General features: G+C 36.9%; 1 protein-coding gene across 1 annotated transcript in view; it reads left to right on the forward strand.

Moving 5' to 3' along the window:
- The window catches only part of LOC105437125, a 31,835-nt gene extending 26,038 nt beyond the window's left edge, over nt 1–5,797 (forward strand). Inside the window, exons 6-7 of the mRNA XM_011663393.2 lie at nt 2,569–2,722; nt 5,337–5,797. Coding sequence (XP_011661695.1) covers nt 2,569–2,722; nt 5,337–5,494 — 312 coding nt within the window. The 3' untranslated portion in view covers nt 5,495–5,797. The remainder of the gene's footprint in view (nt 1–2,568; nt 2,723–5,336) is intronic.
- Nucleotides 5,798–13,866: the final 8,069 nt, after the last annotated feature.

Consider the following 13,866-nt stretch of genomic DNA (forward strand, 5'->3'; position numbering starts at 1 on the left):
TTTGCAATGAGGAATTACGGGTATTCAAGGCGTGTGAGTGCTTTTTTTCAAAGAAAAAGATAGTTCTATCAACTATGCATACGTGACAGGGGTACCTGATGCTTGTTTGTCAATTCAATAGTCATTATTAAACAAGTGCAATTGATTTCCAAAAGCGAGCAAAATTTGAGAATGAAAAACAATCCTGACCATTATCCCCCAAAAAGTTTGGCCTACGATTAATCTCTCTCCCGTCATCTAAAAAAAAGGGGTTCGATAAAAAGGTCATACACAATCATCGCATTAACGCCTACATCAGAGATTTGTTTTGATAAAATCTCAAAAGCCTTTGAGTGGCTGTTTGTTAACAAATCGTCATCTTTTCCCTACCGAGGGGAAGGGGAGGTGGGGGGGGGGGGGAGGCGTTAGTTGATTTGAGATTTTCTTTTCAGCGGGAATCAACAGAAAACATGAGTAAATTTGTTGCCGAAAATCAAAATAAATAAATTTTGTTTCATGGTACAGAGAGAGCACTTTACCAACAAAATACCTTATAAAATTAAGAAATGGTGAGAAAGTAATCGTACAATGTTCTCATCGCTTCGTGTTAACTTTATGTTAAAGTCGATTTCGGTACTTGCTTGTTATAACATACAGTCTTGAGACAGAAGTCGTGTCCGCAAAAACGTTAAACGGAGAATTAGAATAACAATACATTTATTTAAACATATTTGTGGCTTACACTCAGTAAATAAGATCGATTGATCGATCTGTATTGAAGAACAAGTCAGAATAAAAAAAATCATTTGTAATGATTTGTTATAATTCTTCCCGTTTTTTAAATGCTTGTTTTTAATTCTTTCCCTCATTTCAATCCTTGTTTTGTAATTCTTCCTGTTATTTCAATGCTTGTTTACATTCGATACGCAGATACAAATTATTGCGCTTGAGTCGTCGTCAAAGATTCAGATATGTTACATCACCGAGGATGTCGTAGGGATATATCATATCATATATCTCCCGCGAATTCTATTCCTCCTATTGTGAATCACATTGTTCGCGGGTCTAGTCCCGCCGTGACAGTACTGTTCTTTGGCAACACATTCATCTACATTTGCCTATCTCCATCCATGTGTTAAATGGATACCCGTACGAAGCGAGCGTTACTGTTGCTGGAGTGGCATGTATGCGCTTGTAAATGGCGCCGGGCCGGAATACCGCCAAAAGAGCCTAGCATAATTGGATTTGCATTATCATTATTATTATCTGTTTGGTATTTACTTGTTGAAAAACTTCTTCCTTAACAATCAATTTGAACATTTTCGTCACTTGAGTGAGAACATTCGAACGCTTACAATGATTTAAATTTTAGTTAAATGGTGTTTAGACAGCTTCGAGAGAATATGGTTGTAAAGGTTTGAGAGAATGTGTTAGCCTCGTCGCTGTTTATAGTGTTGCCCTTCTTGATTCTTATGTTGGTAGACTCCCGTATCCATCTCGTTGGCTCGTGTCTCGTGGTCCTCTATGATCAATAGGAACTTTTAGATAACGTTCTTTTCAGGCACTGGCAGTGACGTCACATTGCCTTAAAAGGGAAGCCCACGTTCTCGTCGTGCAGAATCTTAAAAGTCCCTAATATTTTGCACTTGTCCCAGTTTATTGAATGGTTTTGGGTTGCTACAAGATCTCTAATAGCGGATGTAATGCATGATGTTATCCGGTTTCATTGAATTGGGACAATGTATATAGTACTGAAGATGAATTCCAAAAGGTTGAACTTACCATCAACTGTTAATTGTGTGCGCTTGGGTAATTCTTGAACCTGGCGCAGTCTCTCTCCCACTACGGCCATATTAAAATATCTTTAATGGGTGTACAAGTCTGCACACAGCAAAACCCGTAGACCTTCTAAAATATACCCACCAGTCTCTCGGAAAGTCTTCGGGTGAGGGAAAAGTCAAAGCTTTATATAAGACGGGTAATTGGTCATACAACTGAAGATGAAGCCTGGTGATTGACAACTCCTATTATTGGTTAAACACCCGAACGATGTCAAATTCCACATGGGCCCCCACTCCTATGCGTCTTTAGGTATAGCATAGCAGTAAACGTTTCATCACATTCTTTCTTGTCGACTACGACCAGTCCATGCTATGACTAAAGCTGTTCGCTTGTCTGCCGGTTAGATAAGGATATCCGTATTTCTTGCTTAGTTTTTTCTGCAGATGTAAAGGTTTTGTTTTTTCAGGAATGCTATTTTGAATAATCCCAACTGCCTCAACTATCCAGCTTGTTCCACAAGTAAAAGCTTTGCTGCTTCCTCTGTAGCTACAATGAGATCTTCATGAATGGGATATCTTTTCTAGGCTTACTGCGTAATTTAATTATTTCCCAAATACAGATGTTTCGGCCTCTGCAAGATGGTAGCTAGAATCACAAATTATGACAACGATAATTTTATTATCATAATAGTTATTATCATTACCATTATAAAAAATTAAAATTATCATTATTGCATGACATTTTCCATTTTTTGTATTCATTACGTAAACAACAATGTTTTTTATATTTCTTTTTAATCTCCCGAAGGGTCGGATTGAGATTGCAGCCTGCATGGACAATTTCACTTATGATAATCCATTGATAGGACTGAACAGGCAAAACATTGTTCGTCATGTGAAACCGGGTACCCGTGTCATGAGTAGAACTTGCATCGACCACAACGCACCGTGCTACGGTATATGTAAGTGTATAATTAACATTTTTTAATACGAATTAATTATTAATCATATTCCGGGTATTTATTTGGGATGCTAAATTTTAATTGCTTAATATAAATATATATTTATTTTCCATTCTATTAACGTGATTAGAAAATATATGACTGGTCTCAGACTTAGTAGATTTTTTTTTCTTTTTTTTCCTACCGTATGGCCATGATTTTTTTTGTTTTCATAGGTTTTTATTCATTTCTCTCATAAAGAAAAACATTATTTATAACATTGCATACAAAATAACAAAATAATTTTAACATAGGTCTTAATAAATTTTCCAATGAACTTTTACATTTACATACAAAAGTTACACATTTACAGATAAAAAATAAACACATAAACAAAATAATATTTTCACCAAAATAAAAAAAAATAAAAAAAACAATTTTCCCGACCAGTTTGATTATAAATCTCAAATTATTTCTTTTCCACAATATTCTGTTAACCTATATTCCTCTTCAATTTCCTTTAGAGACAAAAAAAATTATATATATATAAAGAGAAAGAGCTAGAAAACACCTACTACCCCCGCCTTACACAACATCTAAACACATAACAAGTACAACAGTATACAAAACACACACCAACATAGAACGAACAAACAAACAAAAGTAAAAGAAGAAGAAAAGAAGTGAAAAAGAAGAAAAAGAAAGAAAAAAAAAAAAAAAAAAAGAAAGAAAGAAAAAAAAGAAAAAAAATAGAGAAGAGAGGAGGGTCAGGAAGTTGTATATTGAGAAAATTAAAAACTGAAGACATTTATTCTTAACTTTCCAAAGCTTCCCATTTCCTTAAATGAATTGAAAGTGTGTCTCTTTCCAATGAAAGTTTTTTTCTCTTCATTTCTATTTTCCAACAATCTATATTCTATTTATTTTGCTTTTGGTGGGTTTCCCTTCTCTCTACTGTGGAAAATCATATATTTAATCAAAATCAAAATGTGGTTCAATAATTGCTCTGTTTTAAAAGTAGTGTCATCTATTCCTATATGAATTTCTTTCCAGGATAATTTCTTGGATGTTAGCACCCGTGGATCGCTATCGCAAATTCTTTAGAAAAATGAAGTAAATTTCATGATAGCAGTGTCCCCAATTACAATGACGTACTACACAATCCAAATCAAGACATATACTATCTGGTATTGAAATTAAACTTGAAGCTTTTTACACGTTTATGTGAGAAAATCATGAAATCGCATGCTAATACGATTGAAATTGAATGATCGCATCGTTAAATCGGAAGCAACTCTGATGAATTCACCTCGAGTAACAACGAATCAGTGAAAATTTTGAACATGTTCAAAATTTTCGCTAATTCGTTGTAGCTCGAGGTAAGCTTGCTTAACACTCGTAATATACTCGCATTACTCGTAACAAGCTCGCGCTGCACTCTTCATAACTCGTAGCAACTCGCCACCTTATGAAGAGTGCAGCGCGAGCTTGTTACAAGTAATGCGTGTATATTACGAGTGTAGGCGAGTCGGGAATTTTTTTTGAACATGTTCAAAATTTTGGAACTGCTCGCGACTTCAAGAAGAGTCGTGGAATGTTGTAAAGAGTTAAGCAGGGCTCCCACTTAGCCGAGTTGTATTAGCGAGTTATGGGGAGTTGTGGTGAGTTGCATCAAAGAGGCACTCGCAATAACTCGCGAATAATTCGGTATGGCTTAGCGTAACTCTTTACAACATTCCACGACTCTCCTCGAAGTCGCGAGCAGTTCCAAAGTTTGGAACATGTTCACAAAAATTCCCCGATTCGTTGCAATTCGAGGTGAACTCGCCTACACTCGTAATATACACGCATTACTTGTAGCAAGCTCGCGCTGCACTGAATGTTAAAACGGCTTGCCAATATACACGCATGACCAGTGGAGCCTGCTCGGCGCCCGGGCACCGCTTGTTTTTAGGGTACCGCTCAGTCGCCGCTGAAGTTTTAGCGTGGAGTTAAAATTCGACGGCGCCTGCTCACTTTTCACTCGCCGTCCAAAGCGATCGCCGTCGAGCGATTTAGGTCAAAAACCGAAGCTGCTAGGTCAAAGGATGCCGAGCGGTCGTCACCCAGTCGGTGCCCGTTCGTCGCTGGGAGATCAGTCGGTCACTGGGCGGCGAGTTCAAAATCGGTCGGCAGCCTTTGACCTCGCAGCTTCGATTTATGACCTAAATCGCTCGACGGCGAACACTCGATTAAGTCGTTGTCCGGGCGGCGACCGCCCGGGCAACGAGCGTATTTTGGTGCCCCGCCGATCAACAGCCGGCCGTCGGGCAATTTCATTAAAATCAGGCATTGTTGGCTCTACATCCTGCTCGACTTCTCCAAAAATCGTTTGGCGATGCCTAAATTCTAGCGGCGACCGAGCAGGATACAAATCGGTCGGTCGCTGCCCTGAGTTGTGACCATAGCTTTAAAGTCTCTAATGACATTACCCGAGTGACAAACAGTCGGTCGGTTAGAAGTTGGTCTACAGTCGGGCTGGGGTCTGTTAGGCGACGTAGCTCAGGTATACAAGTTCATCTTAAATATACATTTGCAAGGAAATTATTTCCCTTTTCACTAACTCGTCATTTTCTTCTGATTACGTTCCCGACAGGCGTGAAAAGTGGAGGGGGTGCCATATGTAAGCAGCAGTATGGCTATGTGATGGTTCCGGTGCAGAAGTCGATCTCCAGAGGTCGAGTCGAGTATGAATACGACTTTATAAAGTACAACATGTCATGCAGTTGTGCCATACAAGAGCCAATCAGATAGGCCACGTGGTATCAGGAAAATAGAAAAATTTGTATCCCGTAAAATGTTATTATTTAAGGCAATATAAGTCGTGATTGTTTAAATATTAGGAATGTTTAGAGTAAAGTGCACCTTTTTTAAAATGCCTAACCCTATAATCATATTTTATATAATGTAGATAGGAAAGAGTTGCGAATCTATACAGTAGGGGCTGTGGGAAGCGAGTCTCCCCCCCCCCCCCTCTTCAAAGCGAAAAATGTGGAAACAAGAGACAGAGATGGTGAGAAAACGAAAGTGAGACGGAAACGATAGCCCCCCCCCCCCCCCCCAAACAAAAAAAAACACCAAAAAAACAAAACACACACACAACCACCCACCCTCCGCCAATCGGTGTTTTTTTTAATTCGCACTTGTTTCCAGCAGATAAGACAGGTGTCTCCCCCTCCTCATTGAGATTCGAGATATGCCATTGTCACCGATTACGAGGCATTGACAGAGAAGCAAAAGTTTATTTTTCTTGTGTTATTATTCTTGATAACTCCGATGTTTCGTTGATCCAAAGAATCATTAAAGGAGAAATTACCCCGCAGAATAACTTAAGTTGTTCTGAGAGATTTATTGCATTCTTGCCCATTAATCTACAAGATTCCCCACCAAAGTGTAGGAGAAAGGCATAAAGCAAGAATAAAGAAGTTTCTCAGCAAGACATGGGCATCGCCTTTGTCTTGATCGCATGACGTACATCCGGGGTCGTTTATGCACTAAATGTATTCAAATTTATGGATGCTTCCTTCCCAGGTGTTTGTAGTGTTGAATAATTTCATTTACCTGCTATTTTCCTTTGTAATCCAATTGACAGAACACAAATTGCATAAATAAGTTGGTGCTATTCTGTATTGAAATTTTCGCATAAATAATATAGATTTTTCAACCGCTATATCTTAGTATTTTTTGATAATTGAATTACAATTGTTACCTTATGATATATTTTACACCAAATTACACCTTCTCAGCTACGATTTCCCCTCATTAAAAATTAAAGGTTTTGTTATTGAATTGCAAAGTCTTTCCAATTGAAGCTCAGTGTATGATACATGTTGTGTCACATTTTCAATTTATATATCTCTTGTACACGTTCGTAAAATTTATTGTACTTCAAAAGGCAGGAATTCATCTCGTTTTTCAGAATACTTACACTTATTCTTTGAGGTTAGTTTTCCTTAAGTCTAAAAGGTATTTTATTTCCATGTTTCGTAACTCCAAAGGTTTGTAATTTCTAAAACTGAAAAAAGGGTTTATTTTTGGGAAAATGAACTAGAACCCTATATAATCTCGAAATTATGAACCTTCGAAGTAATGAAGTCTATTTAACTTTTGGAAAAATTAATTTTAGGAATCACGAACGCTCCTCCATTATTCGGAATTACGAATATTCGGAATATTGAGACCAATTTTAATTTACGAAATTTAAATCTTTACGAACCTATTTTATTTGTAATAATTATGATCACCATCATCCACCACCTTTAAAGGTAAACTGTTTTCATTAACCTTAGTAAAATTAAGGGCCCCCCCCCCCCTATGGAAGAGGATTTTGTTAATATTAATAATGTTAATATTAATTATTATTAACTATAGGCCTAATCATGTGGGTAGGCCTTCATCACATGTGTGTTCTCACTTTTTGATGGTGATTTTCTGCACGGTAGAAAACAATAATACTTTGCCCATGTATGAACCATGTCACTTCGTGTCTTTTGACCAATCAAGTACCCTTTTTATATTGCCTTGTCACAATGGAGGCAGACAAAAATAGACGGGAATACCCGATAACTGAAATCTTATTCAATGTAATTTCTTGCCCGAGTTTTTAAGAGTAGGACGATAAATATAATTTATATTCCTCATTGACATAAAGTCATTGAGAGCTGACCTACAACAGCGTTTTCTAATGCCTTTTGCACGTAAACAACATGAAGAAAAAGAAGGGAGGGGTTTACTTCATTTTATTGGATTTTGTTTCACTTAATAGTGTAAAGTCCCCCATAAAAGGCCCACATGGGCAACCCTGTGTTCTATTAGCGTGTACATCATAGAGTAGAGGTTGACCCAGGTGGACATTTTATGGTGGACTTCACACTATTTATTAAAATAACCCTCATGAATGTAGATTATTGGAAATTTGTCGATGATCTTACTCTGAACTATTGTAAAAGGAAAAAAAAATCCTCCAAGCACTTTTCTTGTGTTTTCAGGAACTTCAGAAATTTTCTATGAAATCGTCGAGACCAACAAGTCAACGCTTTTGTTCTATGGTCTCTTTAATTTCTCTTTTGAAGCACATTTCATCAGGTTTAAGGCGAAGTACTTGCTGGTATTTACTTTAAGTGTTAGTTACATTGTAAATGTGCTGGTTATGAGGTTTCTTTTGAGTTAAAGGACAAGTCCACTCCAAGATTAACTAACTTTTAATAGAAGCAACAAAAAAATCAGACAAACCAATCAAAAAAGTTTGAGCAAAATCGGGAAACTAATAAGAAAGTTATGATTTTTTTTTTTAAGTATGTAAAACTATGGAAACATGGAAATCTCTACACAAAAATTGCCAATTCGGTTATCAGTTTGTGACGTCATGTACTCATTATTTATCAATTGCTTTATATAGTTTCATCCCACTAATTATATTTCTATCCCCCAATACTCAATTTTCCCATGCCTTTGCACAGGTTATATGATTTTATATGACATTGCACAAAATCGTTTATGAACTTTGAAGAATTGATACTATTTTCTGAATTGTATATTCATGTTTATTGATTTTTATCTTAATAGTTTATAAAAATTCACATTTTTCATGATTTAATTGGAGAGAAAAATCTATATTAGTGCATCCACACAAAAACATATTACTATTAATCTAACTTGGATGCTAGTGTGAAGAAATAAGATTCTTAGGGGGAAAATAGGAAATTTATATTATCAATATAAATAAAAAAATTAGTTGATAGTGAGGACGTGACCTCACGGACTCATGAGTGAGTTTCCCTTTTTTTTGTGATTTACATTGTTCTATAGTTTTACATACTTTTTCAAAAAATCACTTTCTTATTAGTTAATCGATTTTGGTCAATTTTTTTTTGATTGGTATGTCTGATTTTTCTGCTTCTATTGAAAGGAATTTTTTTTTTCGAGTGGACTTGGCCTTTAAAATGCTCAAGATGATAACCGATGAGCAGCGGAAACTAGAGTTAACACTGCAACAATGTTTTTGGTAAATGTGAAAGAAAGTATGGGAGCACTTGTTCCTCTGTTAGTAGATTAGGCATGCCAGAAAAACGAAACGTTTAGATAGTTTGACTAGAAATGAATACAATATCATGTACATAATTATGATGCATATGTAATAAAAAGCATAAAATTCTCTAAATCTCAAATAATTGTGAACTGCATTTTCTGTTCAATACTATAGTCAGGTAGTGAGAACAAATTAAGATTCATTACACTAAATTATAATATCAATAATCAATTTTACAGATTCTTTGTTATTCGCTAAAACGATGGCGATTTCTAAAGGAAGAAAATGCGAAAATAACTAAAATAAAAACTGGAAAGTCTTAATCTTACAAAGCAAAATCGCGTGTTCGTTCATCCTTTCTCTCTCTCTCTCTCTCTTCATTGTTTTCTTGCTGTTTTTATTTTTAATTATCTTTCTTCTTCTTTCAAATTGTTTCATCCACTGCATAATGAAATAGGATGGAGTGAGAGAGAGAGAGAGAAAATTGATTTTCTTTTAATTTTCCGTATTGTTATCAATAGGGATACATTTCAAACTATAAGCATTGATACATAAAAAAAGAAAATAATGTAACAAAATAGTTTCAGTTTGTCTTTGTTTCAAGCATCTGCAAATGAAAAGTTTCCTTTCGCCTAGAGCCTCCTTTTATTCTACACTTTCATAATCATGATAATCGAAAGCAGTTTGTAATTTGTAAGTGCATGTGTGCGCGTGAGGTGTTACGTTGGTGAGAGAGGGTGTGTGGGGGAGGTAGCGCAAGAGATAGAGAGAGAGAGAGAGAGAGAGAGAGAGGGGGGGGGGGAGAAGGGGTGAGAGGAGAGGAAGAGAGAAATAGAGCAAAACAGAAGCAGGACAAATGATCACATAGTTTATGGGATTTTCCCGTCAATGAAATGATGATACAGTATATCTCCTGACGTCCTTCCGGAAAGAAAGAGTCTTTGTCAGACCCTTAGCAATGGCAAATATTTGTGGCTTTCACTGTACACATATGTATATTATATAACTTTAAGTGTAGTATCATTGCTCTGTTTTGAGTGTTTTCTGTCCCGCCCAAAGCACCTAGACTTAAAACAAATGGAATCCAGATAATATATATTTTCATCCCCTAAGAGGAAATAGTTCATGTTTCACAGAAGACGTCATCAGCGAATTATCAACGTGTTTATATGCTATTCATCGTAGAGATTTTAAACATACTGTTTTTACAGATCGGAATAATAAACGTACATCTCTTCGTCGTTGTTTTTTTAGAGGATGAAAATATGTATTCTCAAAATTACATTCGTTTCACGTCAAAATGGTTCGGGCGAGACAGACATGACTAAAAAATAGAGCAATAAGGTTATATTTAAAGTTATGGAATATACATATCTGCACCGTAAAGGCCAAATATACGCCATTGCTAGGGGTATGACAATACTTTGTCTCTTTTTTGCGTCGTACTTTATTTGTAAAGGCACTGGCAACCCGGTAGAAAGTATCATGTTATCAGAGACAAGGAACAGCTTGTGTGGGTTTCATAATTAGCAATCATCCAGATGTGTCAACCTAAATACGAAATATTCATACTTCACTTTGGAAATTCTTACGAAAACTGTCTAGCCAAGGCCACGTGTCTTAGGGTAAGTGGATATTGTTTTGAGTAACAAATGACGGGGAGAAAAATATCTTGTGGTGGCTCAATAAATGGCCTTTTTTTCATAAGGGGGCAGAGAGAAGCCTTTTCCTTTTAATCCTCATTTTTTCTCCAAAAGCGAGTGAATCCTTTCGAATGCCAAAAAATAAGAAGGAAAGCAAAGAATCATCGTGTCATATTCCGAAGTAAAATGAAAAATGGCATTTAACCCAATTAAACAGAGACAACAAGGGAGAAACAAAGCTTTTGAAATCCCCTTTGCTCCAATTGAATACTCAAGTATTAATAGCATCAAAGTATTGCCTTGATTACGTTGATTTGCGGTTTAGATTAATCTCGGTCCTCTACTTTTGCGACGTTCATAGAAACAAAAGCGCAGGCACTTAAGCCAGGAAATCCCCATTTTCTTTGTACAATTACATTTAACTGGGTGTGATATAGGTTGAAAATATCCTCGAAAAGACAGAAGTGTTGTGGGACCACTGCATACAATTAAAATTAGGCATAATACTTTCATCACGGGGATTAGGGTACTAGAGATGGACAAAAAACTTTAAAACAAATCGACGGCTTTATAATTCGCACTAGATTTAAGATATTGCAAGCGGTGGATGACATTAAAGAGAGTAGACAAATTATGTCAGCAAAGTAATGAAAGTGTCTAAAGAAAATTAATCATTTCTAAAACTCTTTGATCGCCTCGGAAAATTGTTGCGACACCGTTTCCGAAAAGCACACGTGCATGTTCACGTATTAACTGTTTCGCATACCCACTTCTCAACGTCATCTGAACGTGATACTGAAGCCGGCAAGCCGTCAGTACAGGTCGTTAACCTTTCAATGTAGCCCGTATAATTGTAATAGGCTATTCATGATTCATAGTTCATGACCACTTACAGGTTCTTATCAAGGTCACCCATCCATTTTCTTGGCATGTCTGATTGGCGCAAAATAATGCAATGCTTGTTAGTGATTAACATATGTCCCCGAGTAAATTGATAAAACCTATCTGGCAAAATGTCATGAAGTGTTTCTAAATTGAGATCAATTGTACTTTGTAGTGAATTAAATGTTATATAAATCAATGTGTTAATATGCAAGGGTTTGAGAATGCCCATGTTCAAGGCCATCTAGCAATCATCTCAATACTGGAGGCACGTCGGATTTCATCCCGCTATTTAACGTTCCCATCATGCGAAACAGACTAGAAACTGAATTGGGAACTTAAAAAAAAGACAGGATTACAACAACAACAAAAAACGACAGGGGGGAATAGGCCCTCTCTCTCTTTTTCCTTTTTGTGTTCTCTCTGTTTGTCTGTCTGTCTGTCTCTCTCTCTCCCTCTCTCTGTCTCTCTGTGTCTGTCTCTGTCTCTCTCTCTCTCTCTCTCTCTATATATATATATATATGTATGTGTGTGTCTGTGTGTGTGTTTTTTGTTCATGGTGTGTATAAATTTATATATATACAACGATATATACATATATATATATATTGTACGTATATTACTTGATGTAATAACCCGATTCTTGGCCAGACCACGTGTATATGTTCGATAGCACTCTATAATTCAATATCAGCTTAATACATTACAGAGAGGGAGAGTCATTCATATATTCATAAGAAAGCCCGTGCTGTTTTTGAACTAAAAGGGTGAAGTAGAAACTGGACTATGCGTCCCCTAGGGCACAACCAATCGTGTAAACACCTATAGTCAAAGTCAATCTATTCATATTTCCATCCGTCGTTTCGTTTCCAGATGATCAGGCATTCAAAAGGAAGAATCTCGAATCGGTGGGCGGATACTCCTCCTACTTCAAGCTGAGTGTTCAACCAACCTTCCAATCACCAGTTTCGACAGGGGAAAAAGATATACGTTTGAATCGACCTTCTAGTAATAATATTTGCTGTCGAATGGTACGAAAGACGAATGAGGCTAATATAATTCTGCTTCTAGACACGTTCCATCGTTCTTGATATCAACTGTAGACCTTCCTTGCTTTCGCATGTTGCCTGCAGCATATAATATGACCACTAGCGCACACCCCCGACCTCATGTTGACGACCTTGAGAAGAAATAAATATCAATTCAGCTTGCAGTGAAACCCAGCACATGAACTTACCCTTCTTGTCCAGTTACATTGCAACCCCTTGTCCCCGAAGGTTAACTTACGATCTTCAGATGACACTTAATTGTCCAATTTATGTTTGACGCGGTCATTTAAAAAACATCTTCAATCTTCTCTCTACAATTATAAAGTGAAAAGCAGATCTGGTTTAATTGTGTAACGATTGTTTAGAGGTGTTGAAAAAAAGAAAAGCTCATTCTCCACCAATCTTTACTTGCTCATGAGTTCACACATTTTTAAAAAGACGCTTAACAGACACTAATATCCGAGAGCACTATTCTTTTTTTTTATCCCCTCGGAAATTTAAAATCCCCCCCCCCTTGAGCACCAGGGGAGGGGCCCGTCTCCAAATGAAGGTAATATTAACGTGTTTTTACCTGTTGTTTTCTTCCCAGCCCCCCCCCCCCGATCCGTCACTGTTTGAGATCCATCAAAGCTAATCTTGAGCGCTGGCATGAGCATTGTATGTCGAGAGAACATGGCCATAATTCAATCTGGATTGTTTATCCTGCAGTAGATTATTTGAACCAGCAAAATAAAAAAAAACCTCACAAAAACTCCCTGGAAATCATCTTCAATAAAACCCACAACTCTCATTCGTACATAGTGACATGGTGTCGGGCCTACATACCTTGATTCCCTTATCTCTCTAGGCTCATTACTCAGCCCCTACACATTTACTACCAAAAACGTTTGGCATAAAATACACTGTTGCTCATAAAGTTTGAATATTTGTTTTTCTTCCCCAATTCATGGAATTATTTTGACAATGATTTATTCCTAATAGATCTAGATAAAAGTATACATTCTCAGATTGTATTGAATAATAATTTGCGAGTGTTTGTTTTGCGTGACTGCTAAACCTGTGTATGCTACTATGCTTATCTACTAGGGGACCTACGCCCTTAAGTCATAAATGACAGTTATGAGGATTAATGGCCCCACAAAAGGGCACTAATATAGCACATCGACACGGTTTTTGATCCTGGGGCCTCACAGTTACGAGGCCATTGCTTTGCCACTGAACCATGACTGTACGCAGTGGGGGCTAGGGTAGGGGGCAGTTCCCACACACACAAACAAAAGAAAATAAAATGCAATAAATGTTCAATAATTCATTGAATTCCCCCCCCCCCCGGTCTCCGACAGAAAAAAATCCTCTGTACGGCCATGCATTATGGCTCATTTATGACTTAAGTGCGTAGGTCCCCTATTTGATGAGCATAGTAGCATACACATGCTTTAGCAGTCAGGCAAAACACACACTGGCAAATATTTATTAATTTAAATTTATACTATCATCTAAATCTATTAGGATAAATAATTGTCA

The sequence above is a fragment of the Strongylocentrotus purpuratus genome, unplaced genomic scaffold (assembly GCF_000002235.5).
Source record: "Strongylocentrotus purpuratus isolate Spur 01 unplaced genomic scaffold, Spur_5.0 spur5_scaffold_17, whole genome shotgun sequence".
Lineage (NCBI taxonomy): Eukaryota > Metazoa > Echinodermata > Echinoidea > Camarodonta > Strongylocentrotidae > Strongylocentrotus > Strongylocentrotus purpuratus.